Consider the following 27,088-nt stretch of genomic DNA (forward strand, 5'->3'; position numbering starts at 1 on the left):
GACTTGAATTCAGCTCCCTTGGCTGCGCGCCTGTCCAGCGTGGCGATACTGAATCGTTGTCTGATCTGGCTTAAGAATTGGTCGGTCGACCAATCTTCTCGCAAGACGCTGGCGGATTTTCCCTATGCGGGGTCTCGCCTTTTTGGCGAGGCTTTGGATACCCTGATAAAAGGGGTTACAGGGTGCAAGAGTACTCTCCTGCCCCAGTCTTACAAGCATAAGTCTTTCCGTGGGAAACGGAATTCCTCGTCTAGGCCCTCTCAGGGGTCCTTTCGTGCCTTCCGGTCGCAGTCCAAGGGCAAGCCCTTCAAAAGCCAAGGCTCCCAGAAGAAGCCGTGGGTGGGGAAGCAGAAGTCCGGCCAGTCCGGTTCAGCTTCCCATACCACTTCCGACTGAAGGGGCGCCCTCACCCGTTTCTGGGGTGGGGGGGGGACGTCTGCGCGGTTTCCTACAACCTTGGCTGGCCCGCATTCGGGACAGATGGGTTCAGGAAATCGTTCGATCTGGTTACAAGATCGAATTTCTCTCTCGGCTGGCGGGCAGATTTTTTCCCTCAAATCTTCAGCTGTCTCCGGAGAGCTTGCAGGATTTGCACCTAGCGGTGCGGGACCTGCGGGCCCAGGGGGTGGTGGTCCCGGTGCCTCATCGGGACAGATTTCGGGGGTTTTACTCCAATCTGTTCACTGTGCCCAGAAAGGAGGGCAAAGTGCGTCCGATTCTGGACCTGAAAGCTCTGAACCGCTTTGTGCGGGTGCGCAAGTTCCGCATGGAATCTCTGCGATCAGTGGTGGCTGCCCTGAGTCCGGGGGAATTCATGGCCTCCATCGATCTGAAGGATGCGTACCTACACATCCCCATTTTTGAGGGTCACCAGAGGTACCTTTGATTCGCCATTGCGGAGGATCGCTACCAATTCGTGGCGTTACCTTTCGGTCTCGCTTCGGCTCCGCGGGTTTTTACCAAAGTGCTGGCGCCGGTTCTGGCCCTGTTGCGTGCACAGGGCATTGCTGTCTTGGGGTATCTGGACGATATCCTGATAAGGTCAAACGCCAGTCAGAGCCTGGTGACCGACCTGTCCACCACGATGCGGACTCTGCAGGAGTTCGGTTGGACCATAAACATTCCGAAGTCGACTGTGTCCTTCGGTTCGCCTTCCCTACCTGGGGATGATTCTGGACTCTGTCCAAGCGAAGGTCTTCCTGCCGGAGGACAAGCTTCGGACTCTTCAGGACGAGGTCAGGTCCCTCAGGGACAAGCGGCACTCGTCTCTCCGGACATGCATGAGATGTCTAGGTTTAATGGTCTTGTCTTTCGAGGCGATCCCTTTTGCCCAGTTTCACACGCGGGATCTCCAAGCGGAGATTCTGGCTGAGTGGGAAGGGCGGCCGCAATCCCTGGATCTGCGGATCTCGTTGAGCCACGACACCAGAAGGGATCTTCTGTGGTGGCTCCAGTCTTCAGCGGTGTCGGGGGGCAAGTCTTTTCGTCCGTTATTATGGACGGTACTCACCACGGATGCCAGCCTGTCGGGCTGGGGTGGTGTTCTGGGCGTTCTGTCCGCCCAGGGAACTTGGTCGGAGGAGGAGTCCTCCCTTCCGATCAACATTCTGGAATTGAGAGCGATAAAGCTTTGCCTTCTGAGATGGACGGACCGGCTTCGGGGCCGTCCAGTTCGGGTTCAGACGGACAATGCCACCGCGGTGGCCTACATCAACCACCAAGGGGGCACCAGGTGTGCCCGAGCGGCTCGGGAAGTAGCCGACATTCTGTCTTGGGCCGAGACGCACGTCCCGGCGATAACGGCAGTTCATATTCCGGGGGTGGAGAACTGGCAGGCGGATTATCTGAGTCGCCAGACCCTGGACCAGGGAGAATGGTCCCTTCACCCGGATGCCTTCCAGATGTTGTGCGCGAAGTGGGGTTCCCCGGATGTGGACCTGTTTGCGTCTCGTCTGAACAACAAGGTGGAAAGGTTCGTGGCACGGACGCGCGATCCTCGGGCAGACGCCTCAGACGCGTTAGTGGCGCCCTGGCATCAGTATCGTCTGATGTATGCCTTTCCACCGATTCAGCTGCTGTCCAGGCTTCTTCACAGGTTAGCCTCGGAACTGCTCACGGTGATTCTGGTTGCGCCGGACTGGCCTCGCCGGTCTTGGTACGCAGACCTCGTAATTCTGGCGGTCGACGCTCCGTGGCGTCTGCCACTTCGAGAAGATCTTCTGTCTCAAGGACCGATATTCCACTTTGATCAAGGCTAGAAAAGCCTCTTCGGGGAAGATTTACTACCGTACTTGGAAGGCATATTTTGCCTGGTGTGAGTCCAGGGGGTATTCCCCTCGCTCATACTCGGTGTCGAGAGTGTTGGCTTTCCTTCAAACGGGCGTGGACCAGCGTTTGGCGTTGGCCACGATCAAGGGTCAGATTTCTGCGCTGGCCGTTCTCTTTCAACGCCCTGTGGCGTCTAATTCATTGGTTAGCACCTTTGTTCAGGGGGTGCGACATTTGGCCCCTCCTAGGAGGGACCCTTTACCTCCATGGGACTTGAACTTGGTTCTGTCCGTGTTGCAACAGGCTCCCTTTGAAAAGATCAGGGAGATCTCGTTGTCTATGTTATCCAAGAAGGTTGCCTTTTTGGTGGCGATCACTTTGGCTCGCAGGGTGTCGGAGCTGGCGGCTTTGTCCTGCAATTCTCCCTACCTGGTGGTCCACAAGGAGAAGGTGGTCCTGCGGCCTAACCCATCTTTTCTTCCGAAAAGGATCTCGGAATTTCACCTGAATGAAGACATTGTTTTGCCTTCGCTCTGCGCGAAGCCTAAGCATCCGAAGGAGGTTGCCTTACATTCCTTGGATGTTGTCCGGGCAATCAGGGTTTACCTGTCGTCCACTAAATCTTTTTGCAAGTCGGATTGCCTCTTTGTCCTTCCTGAGGGACCTCGGAAGGGCATGGCGGCGTCGGCTGCGACCATCGCCAAATGGATCAGACAGATCATTGAACAAGCCTATGCCTTGAAGGGGAAGGTTCCTCCCTTCCCTGTGAAGGCGCACTCTACCAGGTCTTTGAGTACGTCTTGGGCTTACTGTCATCAGGCTTCTGTGGCCCAGGTGTGTAAGGCGGCGACTTGGTCGTCCGTTCACACCTTCTCAAAGTTTTATAAGGTGGATGTTCAGGCATCGGCTGATGCCTCCTTTGGCCGTAAAGTTCTTAGTGCGGCAGTTTCCTAGGGTCCCTTGTTTTTATGGGCCCTTGGATATTGGGGTGTTTTACCCCTGGGTTACTTGTTTTCCTGGGTTGTTGCTCCTGTTGAGCACGTTTTCCTGTTGCCCAGTTGGTTATCTTACTGTGGTAAGGTTCCTTTCTCTGTTGTGGGTACTGCGTTGCCTTTCTACGGTTGCGTCTCCCACTCCTGTCTACACTGTTTTGGGACATCCCATTGGTGAAGACTTATGAGTGGGCGGCGACTGTCGGAGGACGTAAGAGAAAACTGAATTTTTGTAAAATCTTACAGTAAAATTCCTTTCTCTGAGTCCTCCGACAGTCGCCGCCCCCCGCCCCTCTTTTGGGGTTTTTGTGTACTCTTACTGCTATGCTACCAAACTGAGTTGGGAATGCTGGTGCAGGGAGGTATTGACTGAGGGGACAGCCCCTAGGGGTGTGTCTATGCTAAAAGCTTTTGTATTAACAATTCTTGTTGCCTAGCTACTCCTACGGAGCAAAGGTCAATACCCATTGGTGAAGACTTGTGAGTGGGCGGCGACTGTCTGAGGACTCAGAGAAAGGAATTTTACGGTAAGATTTTACAAAAATTCAGTTTTTCTCTTTCGTTCATCGACAGACACAGAGCTCCATAAATCATAACTGCTGCGACGTCCAAAAGCAGTGCCAAAAGGAAAATGAGGGGTGGGGAAAATAACCCAAAGCTAAACATAAGTGCCCTTAACTAGGCAACACAGCAGCCCCATCTGAAAAATAAAAGTTTAAAGAAAAAACTCAAGAGGGAACAGCCTCTCAAACAGCAGCCTGTAAAACTTTGCGGCCAAAAGAAGCATCCGCAGATGCCAAAGTATCTACCTTATAGAATTTTGTGAAGGTATCCACTGACGACGAAGTGGCTGCCTTGCAAACATGCGATATTGATGTCTGATGATGGAAGGCTCAAGAAGCACTCGAGTAGAATGCACCGTGACAGGGAATAGGCCTGAGTCACCATCTGTCTGATCCATCTGGAGATGGTAGCCGAAGAAGTGGCCAGCCCTTTTCTTGGTCCGTTCGTAACCACAAAAAGAGAGTCTGACCTCCGAAAGGACTCAATAGCTGCCAGATACACCCCAATCGCATGAACCACATCCAAGGTATGCAAAGCAAATTCCTTGGGATGAGCTGGCTTGGTGACACAAGGAAGCAACACAATGTCCTCATTCAAATGGAAGTCAGAGACAACTTTGGGCAGGAATGATGGACAGGGACGAAGAACCACTTTATCTGTATGGACCACTAAATAGGGACTGCAACAGGATAATGCCACCAATTCTGAAACCCTGTGGGCCGAGGTAATAGCCACCAAGAATGTCACGTTCTGGGATAATGTAGGCAAGGGAATCTCCCGAATATTCTCAAATGGAGGTTTCTGGAGAACCGAAAGAACTAAATTTAAATCCCATGGCGGCAAAAAAGAGACCGTACAGGTGAAGCCACATGTCAAACCCCCTGAATGAAGGTATGAACTAAAGAGTTAGTGGCTAGGGGACACTGAAAGAAGATGCCAGGTCAGACACGTGGTCCTTGATGGTACTCAAGCCCAACTTCTGATCAACGCCCTGTTGAAGAAAGGTTAGGATCTGAGCCACATAAAAGGATCGAGGATGAGCGCCAATCGACTCACATCAAAAAATTTACGCTTTACACGTATGATGGTATATCTTGCTGGAAGACGACATCCTCGCCTTCACCATGATAGGGATCGCTGATCCAGACAGACCTCTATCCCTCAGTACCTGGCTTTCAATAGCTAAGCCATTAAAAGCAGCGACTGTAAAGCAGGATGGTAGATCAGCCCTTGGGACAACTGGTCTTCTCTGATAGGAAGCCACCAAGGGACGTTTATGGCCACCAGACTGATTGGAAGACCCTTGTGCCCTTGATTCCTCGCAGGAATTGCGGAAGAAGCCTGAGCCCAGGATGATATTGGCCATACCATGGCCCTTGGATGCCCGCAGCGTCTGCCAGAGGAACCCGTGATCTCGTCACGAACCTCGGTATCCTCCTGTGGAGCCGAACCTGTTAAAGGGGCTGCATGTAAGACTGTGAAAAACAGAACTATCTTGAATGTGGATACCACCAGACTCAGAATCTGTATGCAAAATGGGAGAGAGCACTGTGACAGCAGCTTGTGAATCCCAGCCTGTGGTTCCTGAAGTTTGTCCAGAGAAAGGACCACCCTGGTCAGAATCAGAATAAAACCTAGTAAATCAATTCCCTGGACAGGGATAGGGGGACAGTTCAGACATCACCTGAACCTTTGCAGGAATTAAATCCACACAAGGAGACCCAGGACCTAAAAAAAACCTAAAAAAGGACAAGCTTTGTCTCTCTTTCTGGGTTCCCCAAAAGAATCATTTATTGGATCTCCTTGACGCTCATGAAGGAGGTCCATGAGGGCGAAAACCAGTGAAGATGTCCCCCCACCCCAATAATGGGTTAAGGCAGACCTTCATGCTGAAGGGGTCTTGTCTGTGGGTCCAGGGAAGATAGCTCTATGCTTACCAGACCAAAGTTGCTTGGCACCTCCTGGGGAAGATTTGAAAGATCTATTTCCCTTATTCTCTGTCCCAGAAGCACAAAATAATTTTCTATGTACTGATAAGGAGGGCCCCTGTCTGCGACAAGGCTCCTTCCCTTTCCCAGACTATGGCAGGAAGGCACTCTTCCCCCCATAATACCCTTAATGATGTCATCCAGGGTAGCCCCAAAGAGGCGATCGCCTTGAAAGGGCAGATCAATGAGGGCCACAGCACACGCCTAATCACCACCGCTGAAACAAAGTTTGGAGAGCTCAGGAGCTGTATCCAAAGCTGCATCACAAATAAACTGCAGCCCATAGACCAACTGGTCCACTAAATCAACATAAGCAGCAGGAACCTGCTCAACCCCCAGGCCCTGGCGCAAAAGCTTGGCCGATTCTGTTAGGGTCTGAGACACCAGGGCTAAGGCAAAGACTGGCCGCAATGTCAAACCAGCCGTAGTAAACATGCTGCGTGCCACAGCCTGCGCTTTCCTGTCAGTCGGGTCCTTAAAGGATGGGGATTCCTCTACTGGGATTATGGTAGCTTTGTTCAACCTGGAAACTGGTAAAGTTGCCACCTCATCCCTTTAAAACAGAACACAAATTAATTACACAGGTTCTGAGGCTAATTTAATGCAGAGAGGGCTCCAAGTGAGTTTAATTACCACCTTAATCAGCCACAGAACCTGTGTAATTAATATGTGTTCTGTTTTAAAGGGATGAGGTGGCAACCCTAACCACTGGTGGACTAGCCCATTTTTTTCAAAGTGACTTCTCAAAAGGGTAACATACAGCAAAACGTTTGGGAACCACAAAGGGTAATTTTGGTTGTTCCCATTCCTTACAGGAAAACCTGTCAAAATAAGGCACATAAGGAAACACCTTTGGAGGTGACTTATGCGTACCAAACGACACAGCTAGGTCCGTGGCTACATCAGCCGCATCCTCCATTCTTAAATTTTCACGCACTGCAGTGATAGGCGTGTCTACCAGTCTACCTTTTTAATTTGCTGTTGCGACCATGGAGGAATCATCCTATCAGATGGATTTGGGGGTGTGATATTAAATCCCCGTAGACGGGCCACGTCCACGGCGGCATCAGGCTCAGAATCAGATGAGACAGCCTGAGCAGGGAAAGGCGGGGGGCGCTTTCTCCTGGGCCTTTGCCTACACGTCACTTCCACCCGGGACACTAAGGCCTGCAGGACCACCGTCAGTGCAACCATGGGAAGCTGGGGTTCCGAGGGACCTGCCACCTCCATAAGGGGGGGGTCAGTAAGGGAGATGTGACTCTTAGGCTTCATAAAGAAAGGAAGACCTTGCAGTAAATAAACGATCTTTTGGCACCACTAAAAGGGATCCCCCCAAGGCTCAGGGTACCTACCAGCAGAGAGATAACAGGGACCCCCAAGAACTCACCCTGCCTATCAGAGGAGCGCCAAGAAATCGGACCCAGCATCACCATGGACGCCATCCCTGTCTATATGTCCTGGGCACAGGAAGAGAAAACCGAGGAGGAGCTTCGGCATCCCCATGAGGCTTCGGCCTCCAGCGTTTCCCGGACTAAGAGGAAATGGACCCAAAGACATCGAGCTACAGAAACATAGCCACCAGCTGGAGACCAGCCAGACTAAGGGAAAATGGCCGCCATCAGCTACAGCATGCTGCCAGGATCTCTTCCCTGTGCCCTCTGCAAGGGGACCCCCTCCTGAAGGTAGGACACACGTTAGGGGAGACTCCGCTGCGCACTCTGCACCCCTCTCTGCACCAGAATCCTCCTGCACTATATCCACACTGCAAACAGTGGGGTATGCACCAAGGAGTCTCCTACACTGGGACCCCTCCAGACTACCAGGGCAGGACACACTATCCCAGGACCACCTACAGAGTGGGGATAGCAGGGGAGACCCCAGGGGTCTCCGCTACATCCTCTGCCCTGGGACCCCCACCAGACAGAGGGGAAAGGGAGTGGGGGGAAGTCCAGCTCACTGAGGGATTTTTAAGGATGGGAGGAGGGAACCTACAGGTCTGACCATCCCTGGAGATTACCCATGTCCCCCCCCCCCCCAAAAAAAAATGCTAAAAAGGGGAGAGGGGGGACTTTACATACCCTTCCATGGTGTGGGTAACGCTCCAGACAGAATTCTCACCACCGAAGTAGGGGAGCTGTCCACCAAGGGACCGCTGAGACTCAGACCCAAGCCCGGTCGTATGCGACCCTGCGAGACGTTTAACTCGCGGGCCAGCCTCTGTCCGTGAGGCTATGTCGCAGCCGACCTAGCACACAGCTGCCGTCTGCACACGCTTGCTGGCAGGGCTGGAGGGACCACTGGATCTAGATTATCCAGCCCGTCGCCCAACCCAGCAGTGGATTGTAGATCTCCCAAGAGAAAAAACGAAAAAGGAAGGAATGTAAGGAAGGAGAAAAAAATTGCTAGGACCAGAGATGCTTCTAGGTCCTTACTCCTGACTAGACAGATTAAAATGGATTACCTAGAGCAGAAAGGGGGGGGGGTTATATACCAAGCTGAGGATGGCCCATGTACGTAGCCAGGTGTTTTTTGTTTGGCCTTGTCCTACTCCTGGAGGAGGCAATATAACCCACTAGTTATAATTTATGAAGCACTGTGTCTGTCGATGAACGAAAGAGAAATAGTGTTAAAGTGGTAGAATGCTGTATACTGATGTCTACCCTATAGGTAAGCCTATAATAAGGCTTACCTGTAGGTACTGTAAATATCTCCTAAATGTGCAACATTTAGGAGATATTATCATGTTTAGCTGCCTGTGACGTCACCAGCGTATGCGCTCTGAAGGAACGACATACCCATGCCGTTCCTTCAGAGCTCTGTGCCGTAAATAGTGAAGTCCCATCAGCGATGACAGCATGCTGGAGGGCTTCATTTTAGAGTACGTTTCACAAAATGTGCTAGTGTGCAATGCATACTAGCACATTATGAACTTGCTTTACAGGGCAAAAGTTTTTTTTTTTTTTGATTCTCGTTTACTTCCGCTTTATCATACACTAATACTGTTTCAATTGCATCTTGGGGGATCAGGAAGGAATTTTTCTTCACATTGGATCAGGCTTGATTGGGGTTTTTTTTGATCCCCTGTGGGTATTGCATAGTGTATATGGGTGTTTTCTATTGAGTGTGTTGGTTTTCTTTTTTCTTTGTTGGTTTGAACTGGATAAACTAGATTAACTATGTAAGCTGTACATGCATACATTTTAAGGAACCACTATACTTGCACATATACACTGTAGCTATCCGAAGTACAGGCATGCATACACTACACCAACTTTATAAACACACATTACACTGATCCACTATATATGTGTGCATGCACTACACCAATCTGTTGTACAAATATACATACACTATACTGATCTGCTGTAAAGGTATAAATACACTATACTGATCTGCTGTAAAAGTACACATACACCATACCTATCTGCTGTACAGATACACATATACTATACCAATCTGCTGTACAGGTAAGCATATACTATGCTGATCTGTGGTAAAGGTATACATTAGGGATGCATCGATACCAGCATCGGTACCAGTGCCCATACCGAGTATTTTCTCTAGTACTTTGTACTCATGAAAAAGCTGATACCAAAACCAATACTTTGCGATGTGATCTGAATCCACGAATGGGCAAAATCACACCGCAAAGAATTGCATGCAATTTGAACAGGAATGTGGTGCAATTCCTATCTGAATCGCATGCGGTTTCTCACACTGCTCCTGTGTGAACCCTGGCTGAAACCACTATGACAGCCCTGTGTTCACACAGGAGCGATGGCGAACCCGCATGCGATTCGGATAGGAATCACACCGCATTTCTGATCAAATCGCATTTGATTCTTTGCAGTGTGATTTGCCCTATTCATTTTGTATGGACGCAACTTGCATCACAAAGTATTATTGGTACTCAGTATCAGCGAGTACTTGACCAAAAGTGTCAGTGCATCCCTAGTATACATATATTATACCGATCTGCTGCACAGGTGTTACATATATTATACTGATCTGCTGTACAGGTGTATACACACTATACTACTCTGCTCTATGGGGGTATACATATATTAAAATAAACCACTGTACATAGCCCTCACAGTATGTGTAAATACTGTATATACCGGTACATCATAGCACATTGCATGGTACAGGGAAACACTTTGTGCTCTGTACTGTACACCTGCTACATTTATTTATAATGTTCTATATCCTATATTATGTTCACTTACCTGTGTGGATCTACATACAATACTCTATATACAATCAATGTATGGCCACTCACCTGTAGTTCCACAGGATACATTGGAACTGAATGAATATTTATATGTGAAATTGCCCACAAAGATCTTTTGTAACTCAAGTAGTTTGTTACTAGATTAGTATTTTGTTAGTAGATTACTAGTTTGTTAGTAGATTTATTAACCACTTTTGTGCAGGCTGCTGTTCCAACACAGAGATCATAAAGAAGAATGCTCAGAGAAGCAGCAAAATCATAGTACAGCTCTAGATAAGGGAAGAGAATGAATCGAACACATATCGGAGGAGGACTTTGGGGCCAAATGGATTTCAAGATATATCCTTAATGCATTAAAGCCGTAGGATAGCGCAGATGGGGAAATCTGCTCATCTACCTGTCACTTCACAAGAGAGAATGTGCTTTGTATACAATTAGTGTCTGATAGTGAGGAGGTGCCAGTACAGACAATGCAAATGGTGCTGCTTTTTTGTGCCTAATGCAATCCTTATCTATACCAATCAAAGCAATTAAGGGACCAAAGCTGTTAGCCTAGGACCCCATTCTGCCTTACTCCACCTCAATCATGTTAAACACAACAAGCACTACACAAAGCAATAAAGCAAAAAGGATCAGGAAGGGGAAATGAAAGTGGCAATTTAGTAATTCATCACACTGGGGGCCAGCATTATATTAGAAAATAGTTAAAGTGGTTGTTAAGCCACTACTATAAAATCATCTAATCCACTCTGTAATATAACACTAAGTGCTCCTGTGTCTGTCTTCTAGAAAATAATATGCCGATCTGTACCTATATCAGAGCGGCAACCGGCGCTCAGTAGACTCCTCTGCTCTCTACTCTGCCCGGCTGACAGCTCCAGTTGGCAGGCCCCGAGCACTGCCACGGAGGAGGGGACGAGAGGAGAGAGAGAGCCAAGTGGTCAAGTACTCAGTACAGATCGGCATATTTTTTCTATAGGACAGGCACAGGAGCACTTAGTGTTATATTACAGAGTGGATGGGATTATTTTATAATAACTATGAGAGCAGCAGGAGTGAAGGGGCAGGCGCTGACATGAGCAGACAGGCAGGGAAGGGAGGTGGGAGAGGAGAACACAGAGAACAGTGCAGGGCTGCAGATGACAGAAGCACGTACATTGACCATAGTGTCAGGGCTCAGCAGCCGTGATACACCGTGGTCCGTTTACAGAGGGGAGGGTAGAAACTGGCAGGATCAGCCAGGTTTTTTAGCTTTTACAGGGGGCCAAATGACACAGCACAAGAACTGTGCTGTATTAACATGCTTTAACCACTTGCCGACTGCCTAACGCCGATCTACGTCGGCAGTCAGCCCCTCACAGGCAAAGTGACGTAGGGCTACGTCACTAGCTTGTGAGGGTCAAGGGAGCGAGCGCGCGCCCCCGGAGGCGCACTCCCGCTCCCGCGTGGTCACGGACCCCCCCGCGCGTGTGACCAGCGGACCCGATGTCCGCCGGTCACTCGGCGATCGGCGGGGGAGAGGGAGAATGTCAGGCAGCTTGTGTAAACAAGCTGCCTGTCATTCTCCTCGCTGTAAAGACACTGATAAAACGGATCTAGTATGTAGATCCGTTGATCAGTGTCCTTACAGCTCAAGCCACAGCCAATCACAGTAGAAAGCACGCCCCTAGGGACACACACAGCCCCTCCCTTCCAAATAAAGTTAACCCCTTCACAACCAGTGTATTTTTACAGTAACAGTGCATATGTATAGCACTGATTACTGTAGAAATGTCACTGGTAACCCCAAAAGTGTCACAAATGTCAGTCAAGGGTCCGATCTGTCCGCCCCAATGTCGCAGTACCGCAAAAAAAATCGCAGATCGCCGCCATTACGCGTTAAAAAAAAAAACAACAAAAATGACAAAAATCTTTCCCTTTGTTAGTAAACGCGATAACTTTTGCGCAAACCAATCAAAATACGCTTTTTGCGATTTTTTTTACCAAACATATGTAGCATAAAACAAATTGGCCGAAAATTTTAAAAAATTTTGATTTTTACTTTTTTTTTGGGGGGAATTTCATATAAAAAAATGTGAAAAATATTGTTATTTTTGCAAAATTGACGCTCTTTTTTTGTTTATAGCGCGTGATCAAAAAATCGCACAGGTGATCAAATACCACCAAAAGAAAGCTCTGTTTGTGGGAAAAAAAGGACGTCAAATTCGTTTAGGTACAGCGTCGCACGACCGCGCAATTGTCCGTTAAAGTCACGCAGTGCCGAATCGCAAAATACCCCCTGGTCAGGAAGGGGGTAAAATCTTCCGGGGCTTAAGTGGTTAAGGGAACAGGATCTGTTTTTTTTTTTTTGGGTAACAAATGCTTTAAAAGAAAGTGACAAACCTTCCATGGTACATCAAGATTTTGTACACAGCCACAAATGTAATAACTTTAATAACCACACTAACTTCTCTCGCAATTTCTGAAGCTCCACCTTCAGCTCCTCATCTTCTAGTTCAGACTCATCATCGCTGCTCATAGGAGATGACGGAGAGTAGAGCTGGGCATCTTGCTTTTGGTTAAACGTCTTGTCCCCGTGGGAGTTTTGTCCAGCCTCTCGCCCTTTAAGTTCCTGCTCTTTGCTAGGAGCTGCAGACATTTCAGAATCGCTACTTGGCTGCTTTGGAAAGTTATTCTCATTTTTGCCATCCATCCACATCGTCGGCCTAGACTGAGCACTGCTGCCAGTTACAGAGGTCTCTTCTAGCTCCCCGTCAGGAGTTAGAGAAGAGTTATCGGTCTCAAAGGCCGTGCTAGCTGACTGCGGCGTCTCCTCAGTTTTGGTACCAGCAGACCCCGTTTCTTCAAAAGGGATAGGACTCTGTGTTTGCAGGGATGTGGGAGGGACACTGGCAGATTCATTAGTAGCGCGTTGCTCTTGTTGTGGGACAGTAACAACCTGCAGGAAAAAAAATAAAATAAAATAGTAGAACTTTAAAACTTTGCATTTGTCAACTATGTGCAATGTGGCTGACAGTGTCGTTTACATTGTCACATTTGCATCGCTTTGCGTTAAAAATAATCGGACGTGGCATTCGGCTGACTGCTCCCCAAATGCCTCTTTTAATGTCAATGTAAACATTTTGCAAATGTGCCACACAAATCCATAGAAGCAGAAAACCATCACAGAGGAGGCGTGTGGAAAGCATTATTTAATGTAATGCAAGCAAAATGCGTCAATAATGCATCTTGACATATTAGCCGTATTTATGGGCATCTAAACAAGCACTTACACTCTATGGGTAGATTTAGAACTGCGTCTATCTCCACTTCTCCGTAGAGCAATCCACGATGTGACGCCTCCTCACCGCCTGCTTGAACCCTATTTTTATAGACAAACACGATTCAACCGCATGCATTGCATGCGACTGTGGGGCACTAGCTGTGCTTCCATATTTGCCCAATCGCTGTATGTCAGGTAGTTTTTTTGCCAGGAGCGCAAAATAAAGCATTGCGACCATTACATGTAAACATCTTTGTCCGCTGCCTATTGCCGCTTAAGGCACTCACTGTACCTATAAAGATGCAAGGACTAACAAGGACTAGACGCAAATGTATGTATTTTATTGCCTTTTAGAACTTTCTGCTCTATTCCGTGACGATACCTCCTTTAGTCCTCAGCACTAAATCTGTCTTTTTGCAAAGAAAAAAATGCACCCATATTAAATAAAAAAATGTGGGTTTATAGTTTTGTTTTTTGCATAAGATTAGTGGATCATGGGTGCAATGCTCTAGGTACAGCCTTTTGGGCTGGAGGAAGTTTCAATAGGCTGCAAGTGCGCTGAAATCCCTGTGCTTGTGCTCCATTGAGAACTACAGTCCCTCTGCCACAGTGGTAGTTTTTTTCTTGTCAAATTTTTGATGAATGCTACAGCAACATTACAGTACATTTAATAGCAGACTATAATATCCGTTTGTGAGGATGCTTAGTATAATAACGATAAGAAAACAAGTTGACACATGACCACATGGTCCTAGAATCCAATCGTGGACTTTATGGGGGTCTGGTACTTACAGTAAAAACGGCAAGCATATGTAAAATAACTCATATTTTATTCAAAAACAAATATTGTTAAAACCAATTTCATCATACAACAAATACATACAGTATATCATAGTCAAGAAATACAACTGTTATCAGGTGTCCTATGAACTGCCAATTCTACGCGTTTCGCAGACTGGTACAGTATATCCAGTTACTGCTTCATCAGGAACATAGTAGGCGTTCAGTAAGAAAAGGAAAAATACAAATCACCATTATGTACAATCAAACTTAGCATATGGAATATAGCCCCATACCTCTCTCACTTATATAAATGCTTACCATACTTCATAACCATCATCAATTACGCATTGGTCCAACCAGGCGCATCTCTGAGACATATAAGCCCATGAACCCTAACCGTCACCCATAGGGGGCAGCAAGCGCCCACCCTGGGGACAGGTATATCGGTGCAGACTGGACCGTGCTTAGATACGTGGCAAATGTCCACTACGGCAGGCACTTAGAATGGGATGATGATCGTCCCCCACTTCAGCATCTAGGCAAACATAATAAATATATATATATATATATATAATATGGCTCATTGTTGGATAAAAATTAACTAGATGTATAATCAAAATCCCGTGTGCTCCTCATTTCATAATGAGCTCATGTATTGACTATATGATATCAGATGTTATATACTCATAGCTGTGTGGATGTATTCCCCAAAACAATATAGTATATTTCAGGGGGCTAAGAGGGGAAGCAAAGGGGTTTTTTTTCCCATTCTTATTTACCACAGAACTAATGACAAGCATCCCCTTAGATACATTCAAGTGCTTACCAACTAGTACAAAATGGGAAGGTTCCTAATAGGATAAGATGTTTAAACAAACTAGGGAGATATTAGTTCTACTCCAAAAAATGCAATATCTTCATAAGCATACAACATAATTTTCATATCAATACAGTTCTGCCATATGTAGTGTCCCCCATATAGCCATCCCCTATTCAAAATACTTTTAGCAATCTCAATGGAAAATATTAATCCGTTTGTGCAAAAGTGCTTGTTCCGTACCTGCTGCTGTAGTGCGCTGAGAGGAGCCGCTGACGGCGTCCTCTGCATGCTTGTCACTGATAAGCCTGTCCCACCGGAAGTGACACGTCGTGGGACATCGCCAGCAGGCCAGCAAACACTACAACACTAAGATGCTCCGCGGTCCCGATCACATGACTAGGAAAGGACGCAGATCTCTGGAAAGATCCTGTCCATGCTTTGCGCCCAAGCCTGGACCAAACAAGGGTGCAGACCACTAGTCATTATCGTTCCCCTGAATCATCAACAGGAGATGCTATAGGAGTAATAGGGACTTTTCAATGTGGGGAACGTGACCAATGTCCCTGGATCAGAGAGGGGGATACTCTCCCTCTTCCCAGGGGCGGAATATTAAAATGTCGAGCCTTTGCCAATTGTCAGACGACAGAGGGGGTAGTGTACATCGCTGTCAATGTGGCGTCTTTTACGTGGGCAAGATCAAGAGGAAACTTGCAAAAAGAATACCGGACCATCTTTACTATTTGGATGTGGGTTTGATATACACACCCATATTCAAACAGTAGGTCTCTATCACGGTTTTGACCCTAACTATATTCAGTTTTCGGTTCTCGAGGTTATCCCCAAGAACCCCCCGTGGGGGTGACTTCGACAACCGTATCCTACAAAAAGAGGCAAAATGGATCTTCAACCTACAGGCGACATTGTGGCCTGGGTTGAATACACAGAGATCTGTGTCCCTTCCTGGTCATGTGATCGGGGCCGCGGGGCATCGTAGTGGTGTAGCGTTTGCTGGCCTGCTGGCGATGTCCCACGGGGTTAGTATGCACCAGCACCGGAAGTGAAGCCGTCGTATTCGACTGCGTGTCACTTCCGGTGGCACCGGCTTATCAGTGGCAAGCGTGCAGAGGACACCGCCAGCGGCTCCTCTCAGCGCACCACTATACTAGGTGGCACTACAGCAGCAGGTACGGAACAAGCACTTTTGCACAAACTGATTAATATTTGCCATTGAGATTGCTAAAAGTATTTTGAATAGCCTATCTGCACAGAGTCCCGGTGGAGCTCTAGGAAGAGTGGGGCTATTATGGACCCCCTGCTGTATCTATATAAGGGGATGGCTATATGGGGGACACTACATATGGCAGAACTGTATTGATAAGGAAGTGATTTAGTATGCTTATGGAGAGATTGCATTTATTGGAGTAGAACTTGTATCTCCCTAGTTTTTTTAAACATCTTACCCTTTTTAGGAACCTTCCCATTTTGTACTACTTGGTAAGCACTTGAATGTATCTAAGGGGATGCTTGTCATTAGGTCGGTGGTAAATAAGAAGGGGGAAAAAAACCCTTTGCTTCCCCTCTTAGCCCCCTGAAATATACTATATTGTTTTGGGGAATACATCCACACAGCTATGAGTATATAACATCTGGAATCATATAGTCAATACATGAGCTCATTATGAAATGAGAAGCACACGGGATTTTGATTATACATCTAGTTAATTTTTATCCAACAATTATCCATATTCTATATATATATATATATATATATATATATATATATATATATATTTTTTTTTTTTTATGTTTGTCTAAATGCTGAAGCGGGGGACGATCATCATCCCATTCTAAGTGCCTGCCGTAGTGGACATTTGCTGCGTATCTAAGCACGGTCCAGTCTGCACCGATATACCTGTCCCCAGGGTGGGCGCTTGCTGCCCCCTATGGGTGACGGTTAGGGTTCATGGGCTTATATGTCTCAGAGATGCGCCTGGTTGGACCAATGCATAATTGATGATGGTTATGAAGTATGGTAAGCATTTATATAAGTGAGAGAGGTATGGTGCTATATTCCACATGCTAAGTTTGATTGTATAGAATGGTGATTTGTATTTTTTCCTTTTCTTACTTTCTTGAAGCTTATAAAGGTGAACTGACCGCCTATGTCCCTGATGAAGCAGTAACTGGATATACCAGTCTGCGAAACGCGTAAAATTGGCAGTTCATAGGACACCTGATAACAGTTGTATTTCTTGACTATGATATACTGTATGTATTTGTTGTATGATGAAATTGGTTTTAACAATTTTTGTTTTTTAATAAAATATGTTTTATTTTACATATGCTTGCCGTTTTTACTGTAAGTACCAGACCCCATAAAGTCCCACTAACAACCGTGATCACGATTGGATTCTAGGGCCATGTGGTCATGTGTCAACTGGTTTTCTTATCGTTATATTTATTAGGGATGGGGACCTGACAAATGTCAGAGTTGATACTCTTCATTGTTTAGATCAGGGGGGGGGACCTGCGGCCCGCACGATCGTTACGTCCGGCCCGCACGATCGTTACGTCCAACCCTCACGCTGTGGTCTCTCCGCATTGAAAGGGGGCACGCTGTGGTCTCTCCGCATTGAAAGGGGGCACGCTGTGGTCTCTCCGCATTGAAAGGGGGCACGCTGTGGTCTCTCCGCATTGAAAGGGGGCACGCTGTGGTCTCTCCGCATTGAAAGGGGGCACGCTGTGGTCTCTCCGCATTGAAAGGGGGCACGCTGTGGTCTCTCCGCATTGAAAGGGGGCACGCTGTGGTCTCTCTGCATTGAAAGGGGGCACGCTGTGGTCAGTCTGCATTGAAAGGGGGCACGCTGTGGTCAGTCTGCATTGAAAGGGGGCACGCTGTGGTCAGTCTGCATTGAAAGGGGGCACGCTGTGGTCAGTCTGCATTGAAAGGGGGCACGCTGTGGTCAGTCTGCATTGAAAGGGGGCACGCTGTGGTCAGTCTGCATTGAAAGGGGGCACGCTGTGGTCAGTCTGCATTGAAAGGGGGCACGCTGTGGTCAGTCTGCAATGAAAGGGGGCACGCTGTGGTCAGTCTGCATTGAAAGGGGGCACGCTGTGGTCAGTCTGCATTGAAAGGGGGCACGCTGTGGTCACTCTGCATTGAAAGGGGGCACACTGTGGTCAAATATAACAGGCTCATTTTAAAGTTGATCATTTTGTACGGCCCCCGAATGATGTTACAAAAATCCAAATGGCCCTTGGCAGAAAAAAGGCTCCCCACCCCTGGTTTAGATGCTTAGTATAATGTCCATGCTTGAAATGCAGTTACACAAAATATAACACCATGTGTAACAAGCATTCGTGCAACAAGATTGGACACGGAGAGATCCTATTGTTTGTTTGCTGGGGGTTCTTGAGGAGGAGACTTTGACTCCATATGCACAAGTGGCAATTCTGCGCCTATTGTATACTGCACATAAACTGATTGCTCGTTACTGGATGTCTCCTCGAATCCCAACCAAAATAGATTGAAGTGAACAATATGCTTAGCCGTGAGAAGTTAACGTATTAACACAGAAACGTTTCCAAAAAAGGTTATTCATTGTGGCAACCTTGGTTGGATGTCCCAGAACTTGCACCACACCAATTGGTAATGAATAGGCTATTTGAGGGTTGAGGTTCATTGGGGTAGAGAGCTGATTAGTCATTGTTTATACAGTACATTTGAGGCTAGTCTGCTAATTTTTCTTTTTTTTTTTTTCTATTTATGGTTTTTTTTTCCTGTTTCCAATATACGATACAGTGCACTGTATAATTCTACTACTACATCTTAATATGGTATGATAATTATATTGGTTTGGTTTTTCTGACTTCATTGAGGGAACCGTAAATGCCAACATGTACTGTGACATACTGAAGCAGAGCATGATCCCCCTCCCTTTGGAGACTGGGCCGCAGGGCAGTATTCCAACATGATACTGAACCAAAAAAAAAAAAAAAAACACTGCTTTTCTAAAGAAGCTGAGGGTAAAGGTGCTGGACTGGCCAAGCATGTCTCCAGACCTCAACTCTATTGAGCATCTGTGGGGCATTCTCAAATGGAATGTGGAGGAGCACAAGGTCTCCAACAGCCATCTGCACAGTGATGTCGTCATGGAGGAGTGGAAGAGGACTCCAGTGGCAACCTGTGAAGCTCTGGTGAACTCCATGCCCAAGAGGGTTAAGGCAGTGATGGAAAATAATGGTGGCTACAAAAAACATTGACACTTTGGGCCCAATCTGGACATTTTCACTTAGGGATGTACTCACTTTTCTTGCCAGCGGTTTAGACATTAATGGCTGTGTGTTGAGTTATTTTGAGGGGACAGCAAATTTACACTGTTATACAAGCTGTACATTCACTACTTTGCATTGTAGCAAAGTTTCATTTCTTCAGTGTTGTCATATGAAAAGGTATATTCAAATATTTACAAAAATGTGAGGGGTGTACTCACTTTTGTGAGATACTGTATGTGGGATAAGGCATCGCTTAAACCGACACCTGTTACCAAGCCCCCAGTAGGTGGGGCAAAACATGTCAGGAGGCCATACATAGCCATATCTACATCTGAAGCACTGGGTTGGTTTGAGCGGCGTCTTATCCCACGTTATACTTACCTGCTCTGTGCAATGGTTTTGCACAGAGCAGCCCTGATCCTCCTCGTCTCTGGTCCCCCGCCAGTGCTCCTGGCTCCTCCGCTATTTCTGTGATTGACAGCAATTGACAGCAGAGGCTATAGCTCCCGCTGCTATGTCTAAACCAATAAGGAGGGAGAAAGCTGAGAGAGCCTCTGCTCTTGTGCACAGCGCTGGATTAAGACTGGACTCAGGTGAGTATTAGAGGTGCCTAGGTGGGGGAGCTGCATGCAGAAAAAATGGATTTTTGTAAGAACTTACCGTAAAATCCTTTTCTCTTAAGCTCATTGACAGACGTAGTCTTCTTGATTCTCAAGAGCTGGGTTATGTTGTCTCCGCAGGAGTAGGACTAGGCAGAATGACAAAAACGTTCTGGCTCCACCCTAGGGGGCAGTCCCTGAGGGTATATCCTCCCTCTCTCTGCTACAGGGAATCAGTTCTGTTTAAAGCAGTACAGAGAAATTAACCCAACCCAACTCAATGATAGAGGGGCGGGTACTACGTCTGTCAATGAGCTTAAGAGAAAAGGATTTTACGGTAAGTTCTTACAAAAATCCATTTTTCTCTATCGCTCATTGACAGACGTAGTCTTCTTGATTCTCAAGAGCTGGGACATCCAGAAGCAGTGCCACAAATGAGGGGTGGGATTGACAAAATCAAATCCAATCTAGTAGGCCCAACCGGTGCCAAACTAGAAGTTTTAAAGGCTCATTATAAACAAAGAATGAGACTAAAGAAAAATTTTCCAACGGAAAAAACCCTCGAGGTAGACCACTGGTCTCCTCAAATTGCGGCCTGCAAAACCTTGCGGCCAAATGAGGCATCAGACGATGCCATTACATCAACTTTATAATGTTTAGAGAAGGTATGCACCGACGACCAGGTAGCCGCCTTGCACACCTGGACCACTGACGCCTGATGGCGAAAGGCCCATGACGCACTAAGTGCCCGAGTGGAGTGCGCCTTAACAGGGAACGGGGGCTCCCGACCCTTAATAGAATAAGCCTGTACTACCGTCTGTCTGATCCATCTGGAAATGGTCGCGGCAGATGCAGGCAACCCCTTTTTGGGTCCATCTGGGATCACAAAAAGTGAATCCGTCTTGCGAAACGAGTCTGTCGTTTTCAAGTATACCCTGATCGCCCGGACCACATCCAAGGAGTGCAAAGCAAATTCCCGAGGATGACTGGGCTTAGGACACAGGGAAGGTAATACAATTTCTTCATTCAGATGAAATTCTGAAACTACTTTTGGTAGGAAGGATGGATTCGGACGAAGAACCACCTTATCTCTATGAACCACCAGATATGGTGAACGACAAGATAATGCGGCCAGTTCTGACACCCTGCGTGCAGAAGTAATAGCCACCAAGAAGGCCACCTTCTGGGACAACGTGGGTAGAGGAATCTCCCTAATATCTTCAAAGGGAGGTTTCTGAAGAACCGACAACACTAAATTAAGATCCCAGGGGGGTAACGGCGCGTGCACTGGCGGAGCCAGATGTCGCACCCCCTGGATGAAATTCCGCACCAAGAAATGAGTAGCCAAAGGCTTCTGAAAGAAGATGGCTTCTGGAAGTCGCTTTCCTTGCTTCAACTAGAGTAGGAATAACTGAAGCTGACAAACCTTTGTCCTTCAGCACCTGGGTCTCAATAGCCAGGCCGTTAAAGCCAGCGATCGTAAAGCAGGATGGAAGATCGGTCCCTGAGACAGTAGATCCTCTCTGAGAGGAAGTCTCCACGGGACGTCCGCCACCAGTCTGACCATGTCGGCGTACCAAGCTCGACGAGGCCAGTCCGGAGCTACCAGGATTACTGGGATTCCTTCCTCCTCTACCCTGCGAAGAAGTCTTGGCAGTAACGCGAGAGGAGGGAAGGCATATATTAGCTGGTATTGCCCCCACGGGGCGATCAGTGCGTCTGCGGTTTCTGCTAGAGGATCGCGGGAGCGAGCCACGAATCTCTGAACTTTCCTGTTGAATCGTGATGCCAACAGATCCACATCCGGGGTGCCCCACCGTAGGCACAACTGGTGGAAAACGTCTGGATGGAGGGACCATTCCCCCTGATCCAGGGTCTGACGGCTGAGATAATCTGCCTACCAATTCTCCACCCCCGGAATGAACACCGCAGAGATTGCTGGAACAAATCGTTCCGCCCAGCGAAGAATGCAAGCCACTTCTTTGGCCGCTCGGACACTCTTGGTGCCCCCCTGGTGATTGACATAAGCCACGGCCGTGGCATTGTCCGACTGGATCCGAACCGGGCTGCCCTGGAGCTGCTCGGTCCAGTGAATCAGACAAAGTCTGATCGCTCTCAGTTCCAATACATTTATCGGTAATCTGGATTCTTCCGGGGACCAAAGTCCCTGGGCAGATAATTGACCGAGAATTCCTCCCCATCCGGATAGACTGGCATCCGTGGTCACTATCGTCCAATATATTGGCAGAAATGACTTTCCCTGGCTGAGCATTGGAGACCGAAGCCACCAAACCAGAGACTCTCTGGTCTGTTTGTTCAATCGTATCTGATTGTCCAGGGATTCCGGATTCCGATTCCATCTGAGGAGAATCTCTTGCTGAAGAATTCGGGTATGGGACTGGGCAAATGGGACTGCTTCGAATGAAGCCACCATCAACCCCAGAACCCTCATGCAAGTCCGAAGGGAAGACCAGCTGTTGGACAGTAACAACTGGACTGCTGATTGAATCTTTCGAAGTTTCCCTACCGGAAGAAACACTCTTGTCCTGACTGTGTCTAGAATTAGACCCAGATATTCGAGCCTCTGGGTGGGAACCAGAAAAGACTTTTGCTGGTTTACCAGCCACCCGAATTCCTGTAAAGAAATCATAGTAATTTCTATGTTTTGTAGCAAGGTCTGAGGAGACTCTGCATGAAGCAGAAGATCGTCTAGGAAACCTAGAATCGATATACCTCTTTGGCGCAGAAGTGCCAACATTGGGGCCAACACTTTTGTGAAGACCCGCGGAGCCGTGGCGAGACCGAAAGGTAACGCCACAAACTGATAGTGGTTCTCCTCTACGGAAAAGCGTAGAAAACGCTGATGTCCTGCGAAAATGGGAATGTGAAGATAGGCGTCCTTGATGTCTATGGACGCTAGGACATCCCCTGGATGCAGGAAGGCTGCTACCGTGCGAATGGACTCCATTCTGAATCTTCTTATGTTGACGAAAGAATTGAGTGCTCTTAAGTCCAGAATTGGACGCACTTTGCCCTCTTTCCTGGGTATTGTAAACAGGTTTGAATAAAACCCTTGAAACCGTTCTATCCAAGGAACGTGGACTACCACTCCTTGTTGTAGTAGATCTGTGACTGCTCTCCGCAGATCTTCTAGACGATCCGGAGATAGTCGGATATTGGAAGGGAAGAATCGCGCCGGTGGGAGAGATCGAAACTCGATCTTGTACCCTGACTTTATGACTTCGCAAACCCATTTGTCCGGGATTCTGGAAAGCCATGGATCCGGGAACCGGCGAAGACGTCCCCCCACCCCAGTTATGGGTGGGGGCGCACCTTCAGGCTTTGGATGGTTTATCTTCAGGTCTGGAGGGGGCGGGCTTTTGCTTGCCCGACCAACGACCCCTGACGCCTCCTGTAGGAACCTTGGAGGACTTAGTTTTTTCACCCGCTGGACGAAAAAACCTCTTGTGAGCAGAAAAAGAAGGCCCTCGTCTTTGACGAGTTCCTCTACCTTTAAAATTTTGCGGTAAAAAGGTGCTTTTACCACCGGTGAGATCCTTAATGATCTCATCTAAGTTGGCTCCAAATAGACGTTCTCCTGAAAAGGGGATATTAGCCAATGCTTTTTTGGAACCTTGGTCGGCTATCCAACCTTTTAGCCACAGTGTACGCCTGAGAACCACTGCTGAGACTGATGCTCGCGCCATTAATGGAGTGGCGTCTAACGCCGCATCACATACAAACTGTAACCCCTGTATCATTTGTTCCAACAAATCTGATACCGCCTGAGGGACTTCTTCTAAGTCCCGGCGTAACCACTTGGTCCATTCAGTTACAGCCTGCGAAACCAGACCAATAGCAATTATTGGCCTGAAAGCTGATCCAATCAAGGAAAACATGGTGCGAGACATAGCTTCTATCTTGCGATCCACTGGATCTTTAAAAGACGGAGCGTCTTCTAAAGGAATAACCGTGGCTTTATTCAATCTAGCAATCGGTGAATCCACCACAGGTGGTTCTGTCCATTTCTTAATAAGGGTTTCCTCAAACGGATAACGCCTGTCAATGCGTTTGGAAATATTAAAAGTGCGTTTTGGCAGACGCCATTCTTCATCGTTTGGATTGCCAAAACATTTGGGCAATGGAAAAACCTTTGCCACTTTGATGCGCTTTTTAGTCCCAAAAGGGATCTCAGTTTCAGCTATTTCTGATGGAATACCCTGTAACCTTAAAGTCTCTTGAACAGATACAATGAGTGCGTTTACCAACGCTTCCTCTCGGGCTATGGCAGATGCTGAAACATCCTCCTCACTGTCTGAAGAGACAGGACCCGAGACACCAATACCAGATGAAGTACCTGCAACTGCAGAAATAGGCTCAGAGTCTGAATCCGAGGTTTCAGATAATAAGGGGTTAGGCGGGGGTCGCTTTCTTGCGCCCTGTCCCTGACAAGCCACTTCCACCCGGGACACAAAAGTTTCCATAATGGCTGACAAAGATTCAATTGTCAATGGGGTGCTGGAGGATCCCGCAGACCCCTCGAGGGGATCCGGAGGAGATACATGAGTGGCAGGGTCCATGTTAATACAGGACACTTTTGCCAGCAATAAACAAAAAAACTTTTTTTTTTTTTTGTGTGTCTCCCCCTAGCGCAATAGCGCCCCTCAGAGTACCTGCTTCTCGATCCCAGAGAGAGAGAGAGGGACCCCCAAGGCTCACCAACCGATGCAGTGCAGTTTCCAACAAACTGCAGCCAGCGTCTGTCTTACACAGACTGGAAGGAGCTGTTTGCTTTTTCCCGGGCAGAAGGCGTGGCTCCGCCCCCTGTGTACGCCTTCCGGCGTTCCCAGCCCTCCACGAGGAAGCTGGGCTCACAAAACATGGCCGCCCCCATAGAAGAGACATAAGACTCCAAAAACATGGCGGCCGGCGTGACCTGAGGACATACATGCATTCGGTCTACGGCAAAATGGCGGCGGACCGCCGATATCGTCTTCCCAGCACATCCACCTGCACTCTGCTGAGAGGTGACATATGGATCTACAGAGATACACTGCACATAAGGTAGGATTATACCTCCTATGTTTGCTGTAATGTTACAGTCTGCTGGGTAGAGTGTTAGCTCTTGAACCAAGTCCACTTCCCACAAACACATGCTGTATTACAAGGGGGACTTGTAAGTGTCAGATATATACTGACCATATATGGAGGGGCCCATAATATATACTGCCTCATAAATGAGGAAAAAAGGGAACGTTTTACTCACCATACCGAACCGACAGGCACCCTCTCTTCATAATACCCTCTCCACCGAGGTGGGGGTTTGTGGACGCCTCGACTCTCTGGTCCTGGCGTCCAAGCGAGCTTTTAACTCGCAAAGTCAGTCCCTTTACTGGGACTCCGTCGCGGCCGACTCAGCGCACTGGTCTGCACGCGCTTTTAGGCAGAAACCGGGGTGACCACTGGATCTCACATCCAGCCCGTCGCCCGGCCCCGCATACTTACTTGAATATGTCGCGGCCGACCAAGCGCAATGCCTGGTCTGCACGCGCTCGTAGGCCGGCTGGGGTGACCACAAGTGTCGCCCAGTCCGGCATTTTTGCTTGAAGATCTCACAGGAAAAAAACACTGGAGAAAACTACCTAAAAAATGTCTTTTTCTTAAAGAAAAAAAGTCTTGCCAGGACCAAAAGATCCCAGCAAGGAACTTAGGTCCTTACTCCTGACTAGACAGAAAAAAACTGATTCCCTGTAGCAGAGAGAGGGAGGATATACCCTCAGGGACTGCCCCCTAGGGTGGAGCCAGAACGTTTTTGTCATTCTGCCTAGTCCTACTCCTGCGGAGACAACATAACCCAGCTCTTGAGAATCAAGAAGACTACGTCTGTCAATGAGCGATAGAGAAATGTTTTTTAACCTTAATGCAAAGAATGCATTAAGGTAAAAAAAAAAACTTCTGCCTTTTGAACATTACGTTTTTAACCTTTCTTGCCCACCCCGGCCGCCCTTTAAAAAGTTCTGAATGCCAGGGGGTGGGAAAGAAGGGCTAATCACCTGACCATTGTGATTGGTTGTCATAAAACTGCAAACAACTGATCAGGTAAAATTCCCATGCATATGCAGACTGCTGTTGGTTAACACATTCGGGCTACACACCTGAAACCGCCCACGCTTGAAGGCACTGGTTCCAGAGGCAGTCCCCTCGGACAAGGCACATTCAGCCAGTGCTTCTACAACCCTTTGCGTGGCATCAGATACTTCCCGTCTTGTGCCATCGTCATCAGCTAATAGAGAGAAAAAAAAAAAAAAGACAAAAACAGGTCACGCTGCTCAGTAAATTCAGTTATTTACATCCTCCTACCAAAATAAAGGGGGTATAGGGCAGAAGAATACAACGACGAGTGCGGCTTCCAGTTGATAATACACATAGCCATGCTCAGGCCGAAACCAGTGGTAACACATGAAAGACAAAAAAAAAAAGCAATGAAAGCCCAGGGCTCTTACAACTGTGCCTTTTAAGACACAAAGCTGGACAAACACAAAAAAAAGGCAAAGTGAGGGAGCAAGAGACGTGAGGAACATTTCTGAGGATGAGTAAAAAACAAAAATAATAAGGTAACGCATTAAAAAGAAATATATACGTACGGAAATAACCAAAAGGGATGTTTCCTATGGTACGGGGCCTAACTGTAAGCAACACTACCTTGGCGGACTCTTGACCTCTTGAATAAGCTGTTGGAATGCCGCAACCTGCATGCCCAGCTTTTTAATTTGCGAGCCCACGGTTTCTTGCTAATAGGGTTTTTGAGACTAGGACAAGTAAAGCTTAGGCCAAAATATCCACCTCCTGTCTGTAGATGCGCGGCTCCGCTGCCCAAAGAGCGCTTGGTGCAGGCATGAGAACTCCCAGGGTGCCAGGCCTCTTCAGAGCTTTCCTAGGTAAGGTGGAAGAAACGAAGAAAAAGAGCAAACAGGAACATGTAAGACTCTGTTACTGTGAAGCACATTGGTGAACAGTCGTAGGGATTTTAGAGATTTACACATACATTTTTTTTGTTTTGTTTAGAAAACATTTTTTGTGCTTATCACTATTTTCCTGTGTTTCAATGCATGAAAGCACATAAAATACTGCCACAGTATACCAATGTAGGTAACCCGAATATTTTTACAATTATTCACAATAAAACAAAACCAAGGTGCACTGGGTTGTGCAGAAGATTTAAAGTGGATATAAACCAGATTCATGAAATTTGACCTAGGCACATATATCTGCAGTGTTTTCTCATCTCTCTCCAAAGCCCTAAGTC

At 47.5% G+C, this 27,088-nt stretch overlaps 1 protein-coding gene across 1 annotated transcript in view; it reads right to left on the bottom strand.

Moving 5' to 3' along the window:
• Positions 1 to 27,088, bottom strand: part of WNK3 (WNK lysine deficient protein kinase 3) — a 255,126-nt gene that overhangs the window by 28,078 nt on the left and 199,960 nt on the right. The window contains exons 19-21 of the mRNA XM_082264431.1: positions 26,485 to 26,716; positions 25,938 to 26,065; positions 12,491 to 12,981 (exon numbers count right to left, since the gene is read on the bottom strand). Coding sequence (XP_082120557.1) covers positions 12,491 to 12,981; positions 25,938 to 26,065; positions 26,485 to 26,716 — 851 coding nt within the window. The remainder of the gene's footprint in view (positions 1 to 12,490; positions 12,982 to 25,937; positions 26,066 to 26,484; positions 26,717 to 27,088) is intronic.

Source organism: Pelophylax lessonae (genome assembly GCF_965119305.1).
Source record: "Pelophylax lessonae genome assembly, chromosome: 7".
Lineage (NCBI taxonomy): Eukaryota > Metazoa > Chordata > Amphibia > Anura > Ranidae > Pelophylax > Pelophylax lessonae.